Source organism: Penicillium psychrofluorescens, assembly GCF_964197705.1.
Source record: "Penicillium psychrofluorescens genome assembly, chromosome: 5".
NCBI classification, from domain to species: Eukaryota; Fungi; Ascomycota; class Eurotiomycetes; order Eurotiales; family Aspergillaceae; genus Penicillium; species Penicillium psychrofluorescens.
In genome coordinates this window covers 1,586,895-1,609,978 of record NC_133443.1, presented here as the reverse complement: position 1 = coordinate 1,609,978, position 23,084 = coordinate 1,586,895, and the positions used below count along the sequence as shown (strand labels likewise).

Genomic DNA, 23,084 nt, shown 5'->3' with positions numbered 1-23,084 from the left:
TCAAATGATTACCAGGCATTGTTCGCTTGCGCACCGGTCTCGATATCTCGATAATTTCTCAGAATCTCTCTGATCTGTCCGTCTAAAGACGAGCGTTCCCTAGTAAATGTGTTAATATAAACACTTGTAACAAATCACCGGTTTGAAGGACTCTCTAACTTTGAGTCTGGCTGCATGGAAAGCAAAAACATGGTCCTGTACTGCTCAAGTCTTGGGATATATGTCTTTTCTAGGAGGTGCTTCCTGAAATAAAACACTCCGACTCCACCTGGTTGAAAGTAGAGTTCGAATGACTTTATGTTCAACTCAAACAATTCGAGAAGTTCGCTGAGCGCCCGAAGGCGATCAAAACCGACGAACCATTTCTCTTCGGCCCAGCTAATCTCATCCTTGATGCGATATAGAAGATCTAGAATGTCGACCAACAATAGCAAAGCCTTGGAAGAAGAGTCATGCGAGTCCCTTCCACCATTCAGACATCGCATAGCCACGCGTGTGCCTCGGGCAACATTGGCGAGGTTCGCGCGAACTGATGCGATGCCCACCATGATTCGGAGAGGTGACGATAGTATCAAAACCCCTCAAGCATCGATTCGATCGCTCAAAAAAAAAAAAAAAAAAAGGGAGCGCTTTAGACAGTTTAAAATTTGACGGTAAAAATAATCAAGGAGTAAGGAACGCTGACGCAGCAAGAAGTGCATTTGACCAACGCACCGCTGTACATAATCCACGGCCCTCGCCCGTCAAAAAAAGCACTGTATTTACGACCAAGTGCAGTATCATCAGTTCAAGTTTCCTTTTCTTCCTATCCTGTGGATTTCAACGCTAGGTAGGCGGCTAAACCAGGACGTACAACAACGCGTTGAAATTCCCCCAAACCAGCGATGGAGGGTTAGTGTAACTTATGGCGCTTCATTCTCCATCACGTATGATATCAAACTCTAGTACGTAGTAGTGGTGGCCTTATGCAGTGTGATCACGATCATGCTGCTTCGTCCCATCACTGTGCCAGTCTCCATGTGTGTCTAAGCGCCCAGGCCCAGCCCTGTGTACTCAAGTGGCCAATAGCAAGTCAGTTCCATAACTAGATCCTTTTTTAGCGCTGACATGAGCGGCGGCAGCCGAAACACTGTATTTGCGATACAATATCAGCCCACTGGGGGTATTTACGGAATATCACGAGAGCAATGCTATTGATCACACGCACCGTCAATATACTCGCCTATGTGCTTACTCGGTCACATGGATAATACGTCGTAAAGAAGGACTGTCTTTACTTTTCTTTTCTTTTTTGGGGCTTAACAGAAGCCAGCTAATGTTACACAGAATTTGTTCCGAAAAAAAGTCAGAATGTTCTTCATATTGCCTAGCAGTTTATCTTCGAACCGTGAGGATCGAATTTAGTGAATTGGTAAAAATCTTTATTCCGCCGAAGATGCATCTAATTCCGGTGCCTCATCCCCTACGAGACACATGCAAAACGTAAAAAGCAAAGGAGAAAAGACGGAAAAAGTGATAGTGCCACATGGAAAAGATATTTATCCTTCCACCAAAGGTGATTCGTAGACTCGTGAGACATGATACAAGAATAGAGACTGGAACCGAATTTCATGCATGGTGCCTGCTTGAATATGGCGGGGTATAGAGCAAAGTAAAATGAAACAAAATGTAGAAGAAAGCAAGAACGATGGATCTTAAATGGCATTACCATTCACGTTCAGGGAGGCGCCGCTCTCGCGACCCCTTCGAAGAGCCTTAGCCAACATGAGCTCCCGCATCCAATCGATGCGTTCGTCCCGCGTCTTGACGGCAAAATGATGTGACTTGCCGTTGGTGAAGATAGATTTGCGGTCGGTACCACTCGCTGCATTGCTTAGAGAAGGGATGAGAGAGAATGAAAATGCAGTGTCTCCATGCGTGTTGTCCTTGCGTTTGAGCACAGTCTTCTTGAATGCAGCAGTCAATTTGGAACTAGACGCAAGTGAAGAGCAAGCCACAGCGTAATCATCGACATCGATATGCTCGAGAGCTTTGGAGTCACGATGAGTGGCACCTTCGTCTTCGTACATCGCAAGCTGAGTGCCCCGAAGGGCAAAATGGTGCTCGTCCCATTCGTGCCGCAAAAGACGGGTTGTTTTGCGCTTCTTCATCCAGCCTTGGTGGATAATGTCGTTAGAGTGTTCTCCTGAAGTATTAAATGGGTTCACACGGCCGTTATTGGCACGAGGCGTACGATCGAGATCCTCAGGTGTCTCAATCGGCCGCAGAACTTGACCTTCGTCAAGACGAGCCAAAGTAGGAATATTGTTCGAGCTATTGTTTCTTCGGTTATTTTCGGCTTTTGTTGACATTGGACGAGCAACTGGATCGGGCATCTCAAACCCATGGTTTCCGAATCTCATATCAGGAGGTACCGATTGAGAGAAATTTCGCTCGACGAGTCCGATTGGAATGGCTGTCAAAGGAACATCCATTTCAGAAAACGGAGTAGATTGTCCATAGTGCGGGTCCTGGCGATAAAACTCTGATGGAGAAAAGGCAGAGACGTATGGATTTTGTGATATCTTCTTCCCCATGGAAGGCGTTACAGTCCGCTGTCCGGGTGAAAGAGTTGAATTTCTCAGAGACTCAACATGAATGCTTGGGATACGGAGTTTGGGAAGATGACGCAGGTTTTCTGCCAAAGTTGCTGGGGACTCGGCCTCCGGAGAAGGAATTGCGTCCCTTGGAGGAGTGGCGGGATCTTGCGCAGGCTGCAGTCGGCTCAGCCGCTGAAAGTTGAGGTAGTTACGCACATTCTCCTGGGGGTCTCGTAGTTGTACATCGTGAAGCTTTTCCTCGGAAAGTTGAACATGACTGTTTCGGTTGGGTCCCAAAGCGTCCGATGATGCAACAATAGAAGGGGTAACATCTGATTTGGGGCTTTTGACAAGGCTGGGGGCAGTGGTAGCATTGCCTGGGTCACCCGTCACGAGAACGGATCCCCCAAGTGACTCTATCGAGAGGCCGAGACGAGACAGTTTTGCTTGCTGTTTCTGCCACTTGCGACATTCTTCGCCCTTGTAACATTTATGAATTCTCGGCAGAAGTTGCTCAATGCCGACTATTGAAACCGAGTCCTCTGGCACAATCGTTTCCTTAGGGCCCCGCTTCCGTTGCCGACCTTGGCGAGGTTGCTTTTTCTCGCTGTTCTTGTCCCCATCAGAGCTTCCGCAACTGCTGCCAACATCAGCCATTGTGGTTTGAGGCGTAGCCTCCCGTGTGATGGGATTCTGCTGAGCGGCCGGTTGAATATCCATAGGTTGGGCCACTACGCTATTTCGTAGATAGCGGATCGAGTTCATTAATTGATGACGCTTGCCAAATGACGATATATCAAGCTCCTTTAGGTCTTCAGACTGGAGTTCCAGGAGAATGGTACCCGAGATATCATTAATGAAGAACTTCTCGACGATATTTTCATCGAAATTCTGCTTTTGCATCCATATCGCAACATCCTCTGGGGTCCAGTTGCTGACACTGATTTCACCTAATGTCGAGGAAGTCTTTCCGACGGACCTGTCCTGGAAGTGATGCGTCTTTCCCTCGGTGGACACCACATTTGCGGGGACCGGAGTGTCTCTCCTGTCTAGCCCTAGCTTGGAAGCCGAGGTATACAATGGTATCGTGGCGCTGTTCGGTGTGTCTTGAAACAGTAAATCGACCTCCAGTGAAGATTTGACGTCAATAGACCCGTTTGACAGACGAAAGAGGTGCGGGCCCATTGGGCCAGCAACCGTGTTCTCTTTTTCATCAATTTGGAAGTGGTAGCCATTGAGTCCATTTGAATCTGGGGTCCTGATGTCGTCTGGCGTCGAAGCGGTAGTCACACTGTCGGATCCCAGCTGTCGAAACTATGTTAGTATTGCAACGAAGGAGGAAAGTAACGGAGAGATGGCCGTACAGAGTGAACGCTCCTCCATGGGGCGTCGTCGGGAAATTCTTCTGGCGAGTCGGAATCAGAATCCGTATCCAGAATCTCCGTTCCGTTTGATAAAGGCCGAGTGCGAGTGGTGCGGGGGACCCTAATAAGCCCGTTGTTCTTCTCAGAGAGGTGTTGAAAAGATAACATGGAGCTCTCGTACATAGCCTGGATATACCGTTAGCCATCATATGCGTGCCGCATCAAATAAGTCCTTTCCTACCATTGTTAATGGCGGGCCGTTTGCCAGATACAGAACTTGGTCTGGGCAGTATATTCAAATATGATAAGCGACTTAAAGAAAGATAATCCTTTGCTGAGGTCTTCGATTTAGGCCAAGACGACGTACTTCAGTCCAGCATGAAGTACGCAGGCAAACTGGGACACAGTGGGGAGAATTTGGGTATGGGATAGACGTTGGACGGGATGTTTCGGATTATATGTATGTACCATTCGAGTCCAGCGTGAGCGAAACCGGGGGACTGCCAAAAAAAGCGACAGCAAAAAGTAAAAAAAAAATAAATCACAGAGGCGATGTCGTTTACTTCGAAGGATGTGACAGATTGTCTCTGCACTTGCATGAGATGACGGGCTACCAGGGTCGTTAGGAAGAACCGAGCCAAGCTACCCAGTCGTGTGCAAAAGAATTATTGGCTAGCAGCTTAAAGTGATTAACGCCCAACCAGCCCCTCCTTCCTCCGATTGGGCATGCGAGATGCAACCCACACGATGCAGAGTCTCTTCGGCGGGACGCTCACGCAAGAGTAGGGTGGTAAAAGGCTACCAGAGGCTGGTAAAAACGACGCTAATGCCGTCAGGGCAGTTTGGCACAGTTTCATAGGCTATGAGGTCTCCATCTTCCCAGCTCCACCGGGCGGTTGAGGTAGCAACGTCCAGTGGTCCGCATCACTCGTCACAACGGCGCTAAGGCAGCTGGCCGGGGACGATCACACACGGGCAAAATTTTTGCAAATTAGTCTTCGGGACGTATTTAATGGTACAATAATAGTAGCAAACAGCTAATAGGGGGTAAAATGTTTCCAAGAATAGAGAGTTCAGAATGATTATGGTCAGATTAGTCGAGTCGTTCTCCATGGATGCCCACCATTAATGCTGATATTTTATCTGTCATGCCTGCATTTCTTACAGAAGGCCGATTGACATCATTAAGATGAAATTTCAGTTTCATGAAAATTTTCAGCTGCGTGGCTCCTCACGTTGTGGCCGATGTCGCTCGGCTCATTTCAAAGTTGACCGACCGCTTCAGGGAAACTGGGCATTCAATGCATCTTTTCTAGAAACACTTCAGAGGTTTTTTTGGCTAACATTGATATCGTTAATGAAATAACTTACCTATATTCATAATGCGTGTTTGCTCAAAAAATGGCACGGCTTCCGCTTGACTATATATTTTCAAACTTAGACATCGAAAAGGCATAACCCAACATGGCGGTGTGGTAATGATATTTACCATGGGCTCGAGGAAATCAGTATATTCCATTGGGTCTCTGGTAGTATACTTTTCCTTTATCTTGTGTGTCTGCTAGTGCACAGATTCCGTAATTCAGATAATTGTCTCTCCCCCGTCTGAAACAAAACTGCATGCATGCATGCATTGCGGAAAATAGTGAACATACGGTGAGTTGTCCAGAGGCCTATTTGAAAGGGATTTATGATGACGAGAAGAAACCTATGGAAGTACCTAATCCTTGAAAATCAAATATTTCAAAACAAGACCCGTGAACTAAACCGGCTTCGATTGTAGGTTGTGTGACGCAGGGCCAGGTATTCGGAAAGAGACTGGCACTAGACACACTCATATTTGCTCTAGAATAGTGTTATTGGCTTGATATCTGGTAATCTGCTAGATATTAGGGCAAGATATTGAACACTGGGGACTTGGCCGGCCCGGCGGATGGTGCACTGTAATCCAAGTAGATTCAATAATGTAATATTCGAGTATGGATGATTCAATGAGATTGGCTTGAGAAAGACTGCATAGAGACAAGGCCCAGAATGTATATTGCCATTGGCAAATAATCCCGATGCAGAAAGCTTATCTTATTGTGCGCTCAACAATGCATACAATCACACCACCGAGAACATCGCAGTAATTCGATAGTGGATAACGGTGATTTGAATGTTGCCGATGTCTCTCGACCTCACAGCATCGACATATCGACAGAGGAAAGTCAATAAAGAGTTTTGAATTCACTCCTTACTACTAATGTATTTGCAAATACTCATCACGATGGACAAGAAGCATATTGGCCAGGGGCGGTTTTCCATAGGACAGATCAGTTTGTGCCGCATAGAACAGGTTGATCAAGCACAATGGATGAAATGTCACTACTGCTTTCCGAGTTCGCGAGCTGAAGAAATCTGATACTAAATTTGGCTTGATTACGTCGAAAGCAATTTCTACATTTGGATCAATAACCTAAAAATACGACTAATTAGTGCGGGTTTATTTTCTGGACTTGCATTTGATGCAATTAGATAGAAGTTATTAATAGCAATTTCGACCTATGTAGGATAAATTAGTGCAAGTTAATTCAACATAACATTGAATATTAGTTTGGTTTGGAGCCGTTAGTATGGCGCTTAAATGTTGCTAATTAAGGGACATAATCCTGCAATGGTCCAAGGGACTTAAGAGGTTCCCCGCCTCTGCACAGACTGCGGCCTGGCACACGATTGGCTGTGAATTCTCTTTCTGCTCAGGCTAGTCCGACTAGCGCACCGGCCCAGTGCCCGAACCGCCGAGGATTTGCCATAGGCTGGCCAATCATAACTTAAAGGTCGAAGCTTGGCATGCAGCGTAGTCACGATGTGACTCCACTTATGTACATCTTATCACCTCCGTCTCCTACTGTGATCAACTGACTCGCCCGAAGCCAAAGGTTCCATCTCCGATTGAGAACGGTCTGATCCTTTACAATTAATGATATTACCCTATTGCAGCAATCGGTCTGTCCCTTGGAAGGCTCGAAGTTTTCTTCCCTAAGGTGCTGATGTCTTTGGTCTTCCTAGGAGTATTCAGTGTTGGCGGAAGAAATTGTTCTTTAGATATGTGGGGCCCGGAGAGTGACTTGAACTATCCAAGGTGCACAGACTCGTGTGATAGGAAAATATGATTAAGCTAGCGAAGGTGACGGAGAGACAGGGAGCCTATCAGCACCTCAGCCGAGCATCTCGTATGCAGGCTGCGACCCATAGACCTCTGGAGCCTGAAGCCATCACACGTACCATCCAGTCCCTGCGCAGCTCTCGATGGTCGAATCCCCATGCGTATGTCGGCCACCGCAAATTCATCCCTGTCTAAAATGTTCCCAAATTTAGTTCATGCTTGGTGTCATTTGTCCTGACTGCAGATCCCCACCTGATGTTCGCATGCTCTTGGCTTGGATCGTCCAATGCTTCCCACCTCAATCAAAAAATAGAAGCATCGGGAGCTACAGGTTAGATCGCAAATTAGTCTTTAAAGCCACCGATTTCCAAATATATCAAGCTGAACCATTCCGCTCCAGATTATTCTATCGTTGTGGCAAGTACTCGATCACTGGTTTTCTTCTGTCTTTGAGAGGCAGTTGGTTCCAACATCAAGTACTCCGTCTTTCCTTCTGGCCCACCCTGCACGGACAGGGACTAATAGCTCCGCTGGCGGTTTTCCAATCATTCAAATTTCCTGTTACTCGCCGTCTGTTGACCAGACCGGTTCCTTTCTCTGCACCATAACTTGACTTTCATTATTCAACGCCTGGAATCTGCGATATAACTATGCCGAAACCAAGACACGGTGCCAATTTGGCGAGGGGAGTTGGAGCGCGGGCCGTCTCCACGCAAGACAAGTCTACAGTCAAGGAAGCAGGCGGGCTACATAAACGTTCACGATCAGGTCAGTGGCTGCGCAACTACCGTCTAACTCCCATTCTTAATTCCCCTTGCAAAATAAGACTTTGCCGTTGACAGTCCAGGTTTAGGTTGCTTTATCTGTCGGTTACGAAGAAAAAAATGCGACGAAGGCCGCCCTGATTGCAAAACATGCATTAATCTAGGGCTCAAGTGCGAATACATGCGGCCTAAGTGGTGGAGCACTCCCGAAGGACGTCTAAAGCAAAAGGAGCAGTTCAAGGAAGTTATCAAAGACCACAAATCATCAGACCGACATATTTCGCTTCATGGTGCGCATTAAATACCCGAGGGACTGTAAAATCTGCTAATTTTATTGCTTATCTAGGTCAGGCAAACCGTGGCTTCTCGCAGAGGTCTCCGTCTCTCTCTGGGGGTTACGACTTCAACTGCGCTGTTTTCACCAAATCCTATGATCCGTCCTCAAACCATATCCAACCGCCCACTCTTCCTGCCGGGTCCTACTCTGCGCAATACGCTCCTTGGGAGGTAGACGTCAGGACCGAGAGCCAAACTTTTGTCAATAATGTTCCTTTTCGACAGGACTCCTCTGTCTCTACATTTAGTGCAATGGGTCCCCCGCAACTGCATACTACTCTCCCGGCTTTCCATGCAGATGATTGGCTGCAAGAAGAGTGCTTCAACCAGACAGAGCCTGTGGAGAATTTAGACCCTTCGCTCATTCAACAGTGCACCGGGCCTCCCTTGTCATATTTGCATACATCCACTGTTCCCGTTGAGGAATACGACAAGCCCCTTCTAGATCATTTCGTTGACAATGTCCTGAGAATGATTTTCCCTATCCTCGAACTTCACCAACGCGGAACCGCACGTGCCAAGGCAATTCTAAATTCGCTCGAGACAAACAAGTCTTATTTGCACTGTTGTCTCAGTGTTTCTGCAATTCATCTCAAAACTAGCGTTGGTCTCAGTGCTGATCAGATTGATCATGACATTATGAGGCATCGCTATGAAGCAATTTCGCAACTTTGCCAGGCGCTGAACCGTGACACTGAACATAATCAGATTCTCGATGCCACTTTGGCGATGATCTTTTTTCATTGTTCAGTCGGAGCACCGGATGACTCTTTACCTGACATTCCGTGGAGCGACCATTTCCAAGCAGTTTCCAACCTTGTGAGCCGGCTGGAACATCCACTCATGGCCCTTTCCGATGACGATACCGGACCTCAGGCGGTTACCGCTTTCAGCATGACGCTCACATCCTGGATCGATATCCTTGGCTCTACAATGCTTGGAAAGAGCCCCCAATTTGCACACGCTTATCGCGATAAACACCTTATTGGCAATTCCTCCGGTTTGAAAGAGTTGATGGGGTGTGACGATCGGATTATGTACCTCATCTCCGAGATCTCTTGCCTGGACTCCTTGAAGGCAGAAGGGCGTATTGATGAGATGGCTGTCTGCCATCATGTCTCTGCCTTGGGTGCGCAACTTGAGCACACAGAGCTCGCCGACCCAAGTCTTCAACATCCTTATTCGCCTGACGGTGCAATCCGGCCAGATTGCCTCACCAAAACCATGAGTTCAATATTTCGCATTGCCGCTCGCATCTATCTTTGCAGTCTGGTGCCAGGGTTTGACCGCCATCAAATCAGCAACACCAACCTTATATCTGCCCTCACCCATGCACTGCAGTATATTCCAGCGGGTCCATATGGATTTGATAGGTCAATTGTCTGGCCGTTACTAATGGCTGGGGCATTTTCTACACAGAATTGTGCCTTTCGCAGTGTCTTAGCCGAGCGAGCTGCTGCACTTGGAGACACCGGTGACTTAGGCAGCTTTGGTCGGATGCACCGTCTTTTGCAGGAAGTTTGGAGACTTTCAGATGATTCCATGCCTGGTACAAGTGATCACGAGGTGTATAGCTCTAATGAGTCAAGTGTGAAGCAAGAGATTTCATTATCACCTGAACTGGGAGGTGCCGGCATGCGATCTATAAGAAAACAAAGTGTTCATTGGCGCGACATTATGCATCGCAATGGCTGGAAGTTTTTATTGATGTGACGGAGGGCTTGACCCTTTTCATTTGACTTGCTATGCATGGCTTTTCTACTCATTCTTTTCTTTTTCTTGGGCGTGACTGTTCATCGTGCTGGAACTACCATATTATTCCATCTAGCGGGTCTGTTGGTTACGTCGTGTTATTTTAGTTTTGCTGTTGCTGCGTTTTACTACAGGCCATACTTTGCCCGAAGAGTGTTGGATGCTAGAGTAATTGTCAAAGAATCCCAGGTTGGAAGAGCTTTTTCATGAGTAAATTGATTCCTGTCTAACACCCTTCCCATATTTATTGGTTTCGCCTTAGCTTCAGATCAATTCTTCCTGGTTTATTCTATTCTAGATGTGATATGGTCCCTTATAGGCACATGATTCTAAGCTGAGGCCTATTTAATATGCGAGCATTTCGGAACAGCTCAGAGTTCCGATGCAAGCTTCAGTAATTTTGTGCTCAAATAAAGCACGCACCTATGCCTAGAGAACTTTATTTTCTAAATCAAAGATCCAAAAAGCTGCATCTCACAGCGAACTGCAAACCACTTCACTGAGCATTGTTTTAACGGAGCCGGCAATGCAACTGGGAGAAGCATTAGGCCAGAACCATTTCAATTCATTAAAGCAGAGCTAGGCTCCCCGAGGGGAATGTCACTACCAATAATTCGTCGGAATGATTTAACAATCGCGAAAATTCAAATCTAGCTGGCGAGACGCCGAACCGAGTACACACGGTTTGAATGGTTTCATGCTCCCGCCTATTGGCTATCGTGTCGGGAACCAAGTTTGTGGCCTCCTACACATACAACCGTCTTTGGCAGCTACCAAAAGCAGTTTCAGAGCACCCATAGGCGTTTTCCAAGGAAGGCCACACTCACTGACAGCATGCTATTTCTTGCATCTCAGCTGGGCGCATCCTGACCTGAATGCGGTCTGATGCCAAATTTATGGGATCTTTTTGCAGGATCCCACCTGATGCCTGGGCAAGCGCCGCTCGTAGGTAGTCGAGATGCGTTCAATATCAACAACGACATTGTCCATAGAGCCCTTTAGCCTGTTGTTTGGTCGTGAATATCTTTGAACCATGCCTGGTTCTCTTTAAGTTTCTCATAGCGCCTGTTTTTACCAATAAAAGTGGTGGACAGTGTCTCGAGTCTTCAGAAGCGGCCATGCCGCAGTATTATTTGGCAAAAGTTGAAATTGGTACGGCGCGAGGCGCCGGCTTTTTAAGGGGGAACCGCGCGCTTTAGACAGAGAGAAGCACTACGGGTGAGTCAGCTTCAATATCTCCTCTAGAAGATGAAACAATCTAATAATTTCCCGCTGTGTCAGGGCCTTTAGTGCAGAATGGGGTTGCAAGGGATGCCTCAGATGGCGCCGGCCAATATAATTTAGTCGCCGATCCTTCTCCTGAATGTAGCCACGCGGTTAAGAAAGAGGATTTATAGCACAGATGGAACCCATCAAACTTCAGAGATCCGTCCCTCACAGGCCATCCCAGAAGGTTTGCGATCTCCAGCCGGTCTGATTCCTCGCCTTCTGCTTTCTCACTATCGAACATTTGAGACCTTGGTGTGGATGAGAATCTCTTCTTAGAACACCTCGGTTACCAGCAGCCTGCACCTTCATTTCTTACAATTTTGCCACCTTTTTTAAGCAAAGGGTAGGCGCTTTCCTGGTCTTTGCTGCAAAGAAGCTAACCAACTCCAGCTTAGCCCAGTCCTTCTGTATCATTACCGTCTGGTACGGTGATACTGGTATATTACCGCTCGTTCTATACATACATTACGGTGTCGCCCGCTCCGCCCACTTCGATAAAGGTCATTCACTGCCCCAACTTGCGGGTCTCCTTATTCGTGCCACGATTAGAAAAATTGATCACTGCTCGCGGATTTATTATCTGAAAGTTGCTGCCCGGGCGGTCTTACTTCCTTCTCGCTTCTTTTTAACCCTTCTCCTCTTTCTATCACTCCTCCATTCCTATATTGTCTGCGCAGCACATCTTGTGTCCACTAGGGTTGCCGTGCATCGACCGTTGAGCAGCACTTCTTATTCTCAGTCGGCCTTCGTTGCACCTCTATTTTCCTGATCCATTATTTATTGGAACCTCGCTATTGTCTTCCATTTTCCTGTCTGGGTCTTATTATTCTCACCTGCACAACATGGCTCCATCCAAGCCTATCCTACCTCCTCTCCAAACACCGAAGTCGATGACGTTTCCTTCTGAGCTTCATGACAGTCCTCTCACGTCTGGGTCGGATCCAATCATCAAACTTGAGGGGGAAAGCGCGCCGGGAAGCGCGACACCCATTACTCCGCCACTTGCCTATACCGAGTTCCTCAAGGCTCTTACGCCTGTCTTTACAAGCCCGACTAGCGCCGGTGCTGAGTTTCCAAAGTTCAAGTTTGAGAAGCGACGCCCATCGCCAATATCAGTTCCTTCAAGCGCCAAGAGCACGATTTGGTCGCCCTTGGATGGTCCAAAAACCACCGGTGCAGCAAGACCACCACCTACACCCGCTGTAGCCAGTCCGCAGTCCGCAAAGCTCCCTAGTGGCTTACGCCGCCTACTCATTCCCCAATCAAGCGTCTATTCGCCAGTCACAGATTCTCCTCATAGCGCACGAACCCTTCGATCTCCATTCTCGCCTTCAGACTGGAAGATACGGTACATCGAGACTCCTAGGAGCGCGGGCGGCAAATCGGTCAGCGTGCGACAGGTTGTGACTAGGACCGTGACATATAAGCGCACGCCATTGGACCCTCCTCCTAAGGGCAAGCGACGGAAGACTAATGAAAGCCGGGATACCAAATCCTCGGATAGCCAATCGCTCTAAGGGTGAAATTTCGTTGTGGTTATTTAGCGTCATAATGATTTTACGTTGGCCTAACGCGTCTCGCAGCATGGTCAAATGGATATCTTTCTATCTGAGGTGAAAATTTCCTTGAGCATAGTCCCTCTTATGTTGTTAGAACAGTCTGCTTTTTTCTTTTTTCTTTTTTACGGTTATGGGGTCTGAATTACGCTTGAGTTTGAGGGCACTCTCTAATCGTGGTCTCGCTTGACCAGGGTATCCTGCAAAGTGACCTGTCTGTGCTGGAAGGAGCATGGAGTTATATGTACTGACGTGGTTCAACGGGTTCGTCCAATATCTATTGTTGTTTTTGTGTCTTCGATTGCTTTTGTGGAGAGGGTTACAAGCTCACTGTTAGTATTTTCTTGTTGTGGCCATCAAGCTTTCACGGTCTATATCCATTTTATGATTCCTTCCTCATAGTGTCAGTAATTATCTTATATTCTGTTTTGTCCTGAAGTCCTCGAACATACCAATCCTCGATAGTTTAACACCACGAAGGTACATATAGAACAGGCCTTACTAAAGCAAAACAGGGTCATGTTTGCTTCGAACAGCCAAGACGTGCTCGTCAACTACTCCGGGTCAAGGGTAGTAGGTCGTCTCGCTATGTATAAGGTGGCACCCAGCGTCCTGGCCATACACCAATACACAAATTGAAGTTGTTATGTGACTTTCGATAAGTTGAAGGGCCTTACGTATATTCAGCTCAGTCCCAGGTTGTCAATTACCTTTCAAGTTACCACAACGTATTAGTCGCATAATGTGGAACTTCCTGGGTATAGATAGACCCCAACAAATTCATGCACAGAGTATCCTTGATCTATACCAATTGAACTAATGCATATGCGTTCATGACTTGGACAGACTAAGTCCAAAAATTGCTATTGGTGTTTCAATGGTCCCCATATTCTTTCCTCTTCGCAGCCCCCAACTGGGCTTGCATGTTGAGGCTTTTGAACGCCCTTACGCGCCGTGTTTAAAAGATTATTAGAACACATAATAAGGGTATTGCGCGCGGCTAGCTTTATGGCGGTCTACCAATGGGTATTCATAGTTGCAATATCGGGTGCCGAGCATTACCCTGGACCAAGATTGGCTTCCCCAACTTTCCAAAAGCAGGCCATGGCGTTGAGGGCTACATGCCGGGCGCCATATAGGCGGCAGACATACCAGAAATGGACACTGGCGCATAAAAAGGGCAACGGCCAGATCTAGGCATCGGCAAAGGCCCCTGTAGGCGAAAGTATCAGCACCGATGGTATGGAACGCCAAAAACATCACGACGAATCGCGACTCCGTTGGCACATGCCACAGGCGCTCGCTCTTTCAGACAAAAATTTAATTGGCAGGGCCCATGCACTGGCGCTTTTGGAACGTAGCTACCGGAATTGATCCGAACTACTGGGTTTGAGGCTCCCTGCCAACAGTTTTCACTGACTCGAAGGATTCGCTTGGGAACCGTGGTACCACAAGAACCTTGAAAATGCGCGGACCACTAACTATTTCGAAATCTGGAATTTTTTGGGGCCGAGCCACCGCCGTCCTTTCTTGCATTTTTGATTCTGGCGTTATGGTCTGAGATACTTCCCGGGGGGCCAGATGGCGGTACATTTGGAGTACGCGAGCCATTTACACGGTAATCTAGGCATGTAATTGACTGCTGTCGTTAAAGAGTATAATTTAATGTAGAAAAAGCTAACTTGATGGTTGGAATCAAATATAAACTCTTCCAGCATGTGAATTGATCAACTTTTCAAGTCAAAGAAGGTCCATGTGGACATGATATGGTATGCTGCAAGAAGTCATACGACCAAAATACCAAATTGTATTACCAGTATTACATTGATACACAGCAAACAGACAAATGCGTCATATGAGACCTACCCCTGCAGTCAGGCCACCAATAACGCGCAACTGCGCTGTCCTGCGGGCATATATTACAGAGTATCATTTCCAACTTCAATGCTAGGTATTACGGAGTTGTAAACAACAGTAGTGAGATCTCACACCCCTCCACCATGAGCTTCCTGCACCCTAAAATCGCAGACTAAGGATGGTTCCACCACGCGGCAGACCTCACAACTGCTCAATTTCCCTCATCACAAGATGTATGAGGCAACCATCAAGCCTTCGCTCTGGGGCCGACTAGAAGGAAAACAAAGCAAGCCCCATGTATACACCTACCCAGTCGGTGGGACCATGGCGTGGGCCCGTCCGTCTTCAATCTCAATTTAAGCGCCGGCACCATCCCTGATACGACCTAGCGTGTGCTGCGACTCAAAAGTCGTGGCTTGATTGGCTGGTATTGGCGGGGCCATCACGGCGGGGGATCAGCTCGTCTGTAAATTCGGCCTCCACCATGCTATTTTTGGGTAATTTCCACCACGGCGGGTTGTTTGGGTCTCATGTGCCTGATGTGCTTCTCATCCCTTCATTCCGGCCAATGCCTGCCCAAATTTCCCGGGTCCTAATCCTCTCACTTTCTGTCGGTACCTATTTCCTGGTTTCCAGCAAATCAGCGTCCTGCACCGTGCCGCGACCTTTCAATAGCTCAACCCAAGTGTAAACTTTGTACCCTTATACGCTCTTATTGGCTTTACTGGCATAGAAGGACTTTTCGTCAAAGTCCTCCCTCAATAGCTTCCTAGCCATGCAGCTTGATCACGGAATCAATGTGCCAAGATCATGCAAGACGAGATAGCGGTCAGGACAGTTGCACTATAGGAGAACTATGCCATTGTGAGGACACCGGTTTTTAGTAGTAAAGTGTGACTCAACGGCAAAAAGTCGGAGGTTGGAATGCTTGTCCATTCCACTGTTTCGGTCCCAGTTCTTCCATATTGTCTACTTTGATAGTACTCTCTAAACATTGCATTGGCTTGTCAATTATAGAAACGCCCGTCAAATTTGCCTTGCTCGAGATCGGAGCTAGTTATTTTTAAAATACTTCTACTCCTGTCATCGGGTCACCTCCAATTACAGTCTACATGGAGACTACAGGTTATAGCTGCAGCGAAACATTGGTATGTTGCAAGGATTTATTTTTCAGCATGAGATTCATGTTCCTGAGCAATAGTCCTACACCTCTCAAACGTGTTCCTTTTTCGGCATGATAGCCCCATAAAATGTGTATATATCCTAGGCCAAAATAATATTATATTCATGTGACACTGCCCAAGGTCACTCAAGGTATACTGGGCGGCAGCAAATTCAGCAACTCGAGGCGCTCATTCGTCACACAGCTAATCTCATATAGAATAGCTCCCAAATATAGATTTGCAAACCCGCGTGATTGCGGGCGGCAAGCTATGTATAATAATAGCAACACTAGTCTGGCACACAGCACCAGCTAAGCTATATATCGCTATATGGATTCCCGCTGACGACTCCATGGCGAGGTCCAAAGTTTCACCCTACCAATAAAATCGCATATTGAGTCCATCGCCCCTCAAGACCGTATGACCACCAAGAACTCTAACGCACCTCTCATGCTCTAATGCACGCTTAGGGACAGCGTATAAGGCTTTCTACGTCAAATATAGCGCCGATTGGTTCGGCGACCTGTGATCAAGCCGGTCCTGGAAACATTGACAGGCAGTTGCCCCGTCTCTTCTACCATCACTTCCCCCTTGTCACATCTAAAATCCACATTTTCTCCTCATTTGACTATTATTAGTACCGGTCTGTAGCCCTCTGGTGATAAATTTAGATTTATTCTACGGAAGCGACATAGGGATTCGTTGTCCACCCCGTCTGGGGCCGCCCCAACTGTACATCAACTCCCCCGCTCCGCTGTATACTCTGCCACAACCAACGAGTCCAAATCACACTTTGATGCTGCTCAATGGCACCCAACACACTTTCGGCCCGCTAGAGCATGGCTCTATTCCTAATTCGTGCTTCACAGCCGTTGTTTTCGCTTTGAAAGTCTGGTTTGCTTTCAGAACATGTCCTTGGGTACGGTACAGTATGATACCATCTCTGCACTCCGCTTCGTCCCTCTCTTTATCATCACGAATACCTCGGAAATGTTCTAAATAAAGATCCTTTTTTTTCCTCATGTTGATCTATCTCTATCCGCGCGGTCTGCTGAAGGACCGGGTCTGGATGACTCGAAGTTGTTCGGGAAGCGCTTCGGCAAACAGAGACTCTGGCATATTGCTACTGCAACCTGTTATCTCTCAGGAGTAGAGGATGAAGTTGTATGTTGATTCCATCTAACCAATTACGAGCTACGCATTCTTGACCGATTGATTTAGCATTCGGCAAAATGAATTATATGCCATTGTTCTTGCCTCTGTGCAGTTGCACAGTTATGAAGAGTCGTAATCGAAAAGGGATCAGATATTCCCCCAACATGGCGATAGCTAGAAGTACATCAACTTCAAAATCCACGTGGTTAGTAATTATCTTGAAAACAGTTGACGCTGTCGATCATATCACGAAACAAGCACGTCTCCGGCCGATATATTTCCTAGCGGACTTGTCTCACATAGTTCAAACACAGTGATTATATATTTCTCCATCAATATATAATTTGCTTCATCGATCGCGATGTCTTTCTCTTCCACACTACATGAGCTCTATCAGTTCTCAACTTGAGAATAAGAAAATAAATGTACCGACAAACCTTGGGATTTAACGTGCTGTTGACATAGTGCAGGGATTGGAGAGAGGGGTAATCCATGCAGTTCATCACCCCGTATCACATCGCGGGCTGACGTTGCCAAAAATAGATCTTCGAGATACCCGGCGAACCCATCGTTCAGGAGAATAGACTCTGTTACCACCAACGACAGTGATATCAAAGCCGGAGGAGCAACAAAGACCCAACGCAGGGATCTCGAAGTGTTTCAAAGAGCGAGTTGTTGAAACAACATGGCAGACTACTCACTACTGCAAGTGCTTGACCATGTGTGTTCTATAATTAGAGGCGGGGCAAGCATGCGATTCATTGACTGATTTCATTGATCGGCTCTGCCCCTGGACTTGATCTCCACGAATCAACGACCATCTCCCATTTTCCCTTCATTCATCCTCCACGAAACACGCAGAGACTGCCCAGCGAGGGCCAAAAGGGCCGAATCCCGTGATCGGCGCGCGCCCTGCCCTCCCTCACCCTGCACCATTCTCGTCCACAACACCGACATCCCCCTCCCTAAACCCATCCTGTCAACCCTAACTAGTCCAAGCCCCGGGTCCATACATCCCCAGTCTTACACTCCGCCCTCAAGCGCCCCCAACGTCTCGAGGTCTCCGCCCCCCCCCCCTTCCCCTTTGGTCCTTCCAGCCTGTTGCTGCACCGCCATGGCTCTCGCACCGCCCACCTTCACGCCGGACAGCGAATTCGCCGACCTGCAGACCCCCCGCGGCCCCAGCAGCGGGAGTCTGTCGGTGTCGGCCTTGGCCCGGTTTGAGTTCGAGGCCGGCAAGGGCAACGAGGGGACCAAGATCCTCATGATCGAGTGGGAGGACGACGACCTGTCCCGTTCCGCGGCTGAAGGGTCATGGCATGTCTCTTGGACCGGGAAGACGACCGTGTTGCCCGCCGATGAGCGGCCAAGTGATAGTGTCCGTCGGGTTTACTTCCTGCTTCCGCCAAATACGACCATGCCTCCTGTCGTGACCCTTTCATATGAGCATCGGTCTACAACAACAGAGACTACCACCACCAGCGTCACGGCCCCGCTATCAAAAACCAAGGATACCTTCCAACTCAACCCGTTACCAGCTATCTTTCCTCCGGAACTCGGGGCAACGGGCCGCTCCGCGGGCAAGAAGGGCGTGCTGCATACAATCTGGGCGAAGAAGCGGTTGCGCGTGCTGGACCACGAGATCCGGGAGGAGTGTCTGAACAATGCCGAGGGAGTTGCGCTGCACATGGCCATTCAAGAGAAGGAATGGATCGAGTCGAATTTCGGAGTCATATCAGGCGCAGTCGACGCCATGGCTAGCAGTCACGAGTCGTCGACGTCGTCCTCTGTTTACCCCATGGGTCCCGCAACGCCCGTGTCGCCAGTCAGTGGACGGAAGCTGAGCGAGAAGCTCAAGGGCTTGAAGCTGCAGACAAGTGAGAAAGACTTGTCCGCGAATGACAGTATGCTGTTCCTTATACACACAATCAATCCGCAACCAATAACTAACCATGCCCAATTCAGGTCCCAACTCAGCACACCTTCTCTCGCCGCAATCCCCGGATGTGGCCGTCTCTTCCTTCAACTCATTCCGCAACGTGAACCGAGCCATGCACTCGATGCCAACCCCAGACACAAACCCCACCCCAACACCAAGCACGCAAATCAATCCCCCGGAGTCGAACCAACTCAAGCCCGCCGTCGCCCATTTCCCACCGGAGTCTCTCCAAGCAGCGCAGCAGAACCCCACCACTGGTGTCCCCGGCTTCGCGGCCCTGGCCCCGATAGTGCGCGAGCCGATGGCGCGCACCTCGAGCGCAGAGTCGGGCGAGGAGCTCTTCGCCAAAGCGCTCAGTCCGCGCTCGCCGGATCTGCCGCGGAGTCCATTCTCATTTGCTTAATTCGGTGGCTGTTCTTTTCTTCAACCTTCCATACCCGATCCTCTTTATTACTTCTATGATTCCCCTCTGTGCGGCGTGACGAATCTTTTCTTGACTCTTTCTACTTTCTTTCTCGAGAAGATTCTTTTTTATCATTGCATCTTCCCCTCATGTCATATCTCGTATTGGAAATGGCCGCCATGGTATCCAATCCAGTGTACATAGACGAAATAAAAACAATCACTTCAACTCTACGGAGTTCCTCTTGCGCATCCACCACCAACCAACCACCTCGTTACACCACCCGAACCTTAAAAAGAAGCTTCGAAGCAAGCAAACAACCACCCCTGTTGTTTCTCCAACTCAATTGCTCTTCTTCCTCTGACTCGCCTGCCGTCCCGGCCGCGCCGAAGACCCCGACGACGAACCCGACGTAGCACCCGTAGCACTTGCGCCATCCGCACCACCTTTCTTGGCCGCAGCAAAAGACTCAGACTCCTGCGCATCCTTGCGATCGGCATACCACTGCCCAGCCTGCAGGGCCAGAATCCCCACAAGAACAAGAGCAAGAATCGTGTTCGACGCAGCAAGAACCTTCAGCGAGTCCTCCCTCCCGAGAATCTGATCCGTCTCTTCGGCGTTTGTGGCCAGATCGGCGCCGTAGCGGCCGGCCGAGGCGAGGCGCAGACCCTTGACGATGTTGGCGATGTAGACGGTCACGCCGCACATGTAGAGCACGAGCGAGGCGCCGTCGAAGAGCATGTTTGATTCGGAGGGGCGGTAGAGCTTCGTGATGAGCCCGGCCAGGCCGAGGAAGATTACGATGTGGAGGATGCGAGGGATGAGTGGGGGGGAGGCGTGGAGGAAACGGAGGTGCGCTTCGAAGTAGTCATAGTGAGAGGCCGGGGTGGGAATTGTTGACCACAGGATTGGGTAGTCGTAGGGGAAGAGGGAGAAGATGATCCCGAGGAAGAAGCAGGTTGCTGGGTGAGTGTCAGTCTGGCTGTTCTGGTTGTCTGTCTCGTGTGCGGTGGGAATGTGGGGTGGAAGGATCAGCTGGGGGACGATGGAGAGAAGGACACATACGGCACAGGATGAGGAAGGTCGCGAACGACGAGGTTTGTCGGGAGGCCATGGTGGGTGGAATGGATGTCCTGGAAGACAGGACTCGAGGGAGAGGCGGGTTGGGAGAGAAGATAAGAATAGGGGGAATGGAAGGATGGAAGGTTGGTTAGGCTTGGCCGCCAAGGCGGGACGATAAAGACGGACCCTTGGAGTGACAGCTCAGGGACACGACACGATAACTATGATAGGAGACGATATGTATGATACAATTCCTATGTGTCAAACGCCCTTGTTAAATCCCCCAGCGCCTCCCGTATATCATCAAATCAATCATCAAAATGGGTATCTTGTTCTCTCCCGGGGCAATCAATGCAAATATACACAATTATCAACTCATTCCACCAAAATTCACCGCTGATAGACCGGCAGCGATTCATCCGCGTGTGCAGTCCCGCCCACCAGCTGGTCATCCTCGTCGAAGGTCGGGGCGCTAGGCCCCGCGGCACTTGCTTCGCCATCTGCGATCTCTTCATCCGGTGCGCTGGCTTCGTGCATGAGTCGCTGGCGTTCCATTTCTCGTTTGTCATCTGATTGCGCCGGGTCGGTCGGCTCAACTGCATTCCCGTTCATGACGACGGTCTGCATCGAGTCGTGTGGCGGCCGTTCTGTATCTGGAGATGGCAGGTGCTGGTAGTCGTGCAGACCGCCGTCATCGGGCAGGACAGGCGCACTCGGCTCATTGGAAGTGGATGGTCCCGCCTCACCAGGGGAACTGGGCAAGAGGGCTTCCTCGTGGCGTCGTACCCGCGTCTTCTCGTCCACAGGTTCTTCGATCTCGGGCGGCGCAACCATCGAATCCATCGGCTGGAATGGTTGCGTGTAGTCTTCCGCATAGTCGTACTCATTCCATTGGCCTTCCTGGGGGAACCCATAGTCATCTTGGAGCCCAGGGTCCGAGTGGTGGGAATTGGGCATCGGACTCGGGTCGATAGACCAACCGTCGCCTTCCCCGGGCGTGGACACCGTCGAGGACGCGACATACTGGGTATGCTGTGCCACGGCCGTGGTAGAATCCGCAGCGGCGGATGGGACGCGTTCCACGCCGGCCTGGCCGCGCTGTGAATCGCGAGTTCCCACGACAACTTCAAAGGCCACCGAGATGACTCCCTTCTCGCGGCGGATTTGATCAGTATCCAAGATATTCCCTGCCCAATTGGCCGTAATGGCGCTGCCGCTCACGTCGGCCGGATTGAGAATCTGTCCGCTGGGCGAGAAAGTGCTGCCGCCGGAGACCATGTTGAAACGCGGGATGAACCGTTCGGGCGATGTAAACTTACCCCGCAAGTCCACAACGACCTCAACGTAATAGCGGAAATTGATCATGCCCCCGGGCACGTGTGTGATAGTTGGAAATGCGTCCTCGGGGACTCGAATGGATGTCTTGATATCTGCAGTCATAGTATGTGGATCGACAATCAAAGGTGCGAACGTCTGTGACAGATCTTTGCGGAATGCACTGCTGGTGCGAGCCGTGCCGAGCGTAAGGCCCCCTAGCCCGGTACGCGAACGAGGATAGCAGTCCTCGTACACCGGCTTCTTCCCGGACGCGGTGGGACCAATGGGAATCGACGGGTGCAGATCAATGCGGCCCTGGCGATACAGAGTGACCATGATACCGTGCGCACTGCGCACTTGTTTGCAATGGTTGATCGTGACCTTGATGGGCAAAGTGTCTCCGGGTAGCACGCCCGCGCGCAAGACTTCGGCCTTTGCTGTAATGGTCCGATCTGACGCAGAAGATGAGCCGTGTCCTTCACTATTTCGTCCACCGGTGCTCGAGGATGAGCAGGGGTCGCTCGGGATCTGAAAGCTCTGGCTGCTGTTGCTTGGCCGACTGGATGAACTGATATTGCTCGGAGATGGGCTTAGCGGTGGGCGAGATTCCACGGAAGCGACGGTGCCATTCACAGGAGTGTCGATGGATGGCGTATTTGGTGCCGCAGTCGTATCGGAGGCCGGCGATTTTTGTTTCGCCTTGGATTTGGAGCGCTTGGACACGGGCTCGAGAGTGACAATGCGAGCTTTGGGCGCGGGAAAGGGTGCGATATCGATATTTTCAAGTAAATTGATTCGTTTTCGGCAGGTAAGAGTAGGGTTTATGGTAGTTGGTCGGGTAAGGGTAGAGGTAATTGCATAGGAAATCGTGCCTCGTTCAAACTAGTTTGATCTTCTTGTCAGCATCTGGTGGGGGAGTTGGCGCACAGGGTCAAACGCACATTTATACTACTGGGCAGTGGGTAAGGAGGAAGCGGCATCTCAAAGCGGAACATGTATTTGCCCTCCTTGAGACGTCCATCGCCGCACAGAACGACTTCGTCCTCGAATAATGTGGCCAGCCCATTTCCCATATATTCAGCGCCTCGTCGGCCACGCCCGGGCCCCAGGAACCCCAGGTCGGGGGTGGCCTCTCCAGCCGGCGTCGCATTCTTGTACACCTTCACACAGCCATGGAGACAGACGACGACATGGGTGATGCGCACCGGCCGCACGGCGACCACGACGACGGTGCCCTTGATGACATCGCCGGGGAAATAGGAGCGCCATGGGTCGTCGAGATCGATGTAGAAATCGGTGATATTACGATTCCGTTGGCCGAGGGGGGAGCGAAACTTGGACAGGAAGGAGTTGCGATTCCGGCTGAGCGGCGAGGACGAGGGATTGGAGGGAGGAGAAGGGTGGGTAGGCATGACACACG

General features: G+C 49.5%; 5 protein-coding genes across 5 annotated transcripts; 2 read left to right on the top strand and 3 right to left on the bottom strand.

Annotated features, from left to right (window-relative positions):
- Window positions 1–1,694: 1,694 nt before the first annotated feature.
- PFLUO_LOCUS7870 (uncharacterized protein) lies at window positions 1,695–3,764 on the bottom strand (the record flags this gene model as incomplete). The annotated part of the gene is made up of 1 exon (XM_073785548.1): window positions 1,695–3,764. The coding sequence occupies one exon, from the start codon at window positions 3,762–3,764 to the stop codon at window positions 1,695–1,697; it is 2,070 nt and encodes a 689-aa protein (XP_073641893.1).
- An 8,290-nt stretch (window positions 3,765–12,054) lies between these two features.
- Window positions 12,055–12,729, top strand: PFLUO_LOCUS7869 (uncharacterized protein; the record flags this gene model as incomplete). The annotated part of the gene is made up of 1 exon (XM_073785547.1): window positions 12,055–12,729. The coding sequence occupies one exon, from the start codon at window positions 12,055–12,057 to the stop codon at window positions 12,727–12,729; it is 675 nt and encodes a 224-aa protein (XP_073641892.1).
- A 5,328-nt stretch (window positions 12,730–18,057) lies between these two features.
- On the top strand, window positions 18,058–19,285 carry PFLUO_LOCUS7868 (uncharacterized protein; the record flags this gene model as incomplete). The annotated part of the gene is made up of 2 exons (XM_073785546.1): window positions 18,058–18,847; window positions 18,909–19,285. The coding sequence occupies 2 exons, from the start codon at window positions 18,058–18,060 to the stop codon at window positions 19,283–19,285; spliced, it is 1,167 nt and encodes a 388-aa protein (XP_073641891.1).
- A 342-nt stretch (window positions 19,286–19,627) lies between these two features.
- On the bottom strand, window positions 19,628–20,399 carry PFLUO_LOCUS7867 (Protein csh3; the record flags this gene model as incomplete). The annotated part of the gene is made up of 2 exons (XM_073785545.1): window positions 19,628–20,247; window positions 20,351–20,399. The coding sequence occupies 2 exons, from the start codon at window positions 20,397–20,399 to the stop codon at window positions 19,628–19,630; spliced, it is 669 nt and encodes a 222-aa protein (XP_073641890.1).
- Window positions 20,400–20,737: 338 nt separating this feature from the next.
- PFLUO_LOCUS7866 (ph-response sensor protein) lies at window positions 20,738–23,076 on the bottom strand (the record flags this gene model as incomplete). The annotated part of the gene is made up of 2 exons (XM_073785544.1): window positions 20,738–22,546; window positions 22,606–23,076. The coding sequence occupies 2 exons, from the start codon at window positions 23,074–23,076 to the stop codon at window positions 20,738–20,740; spliced, it is 2,280 nt and encodes a 759-aa protein (XP_073641889.1).
- Window positions 23,077–23,084: the final 8 nt, after the last annotated feature.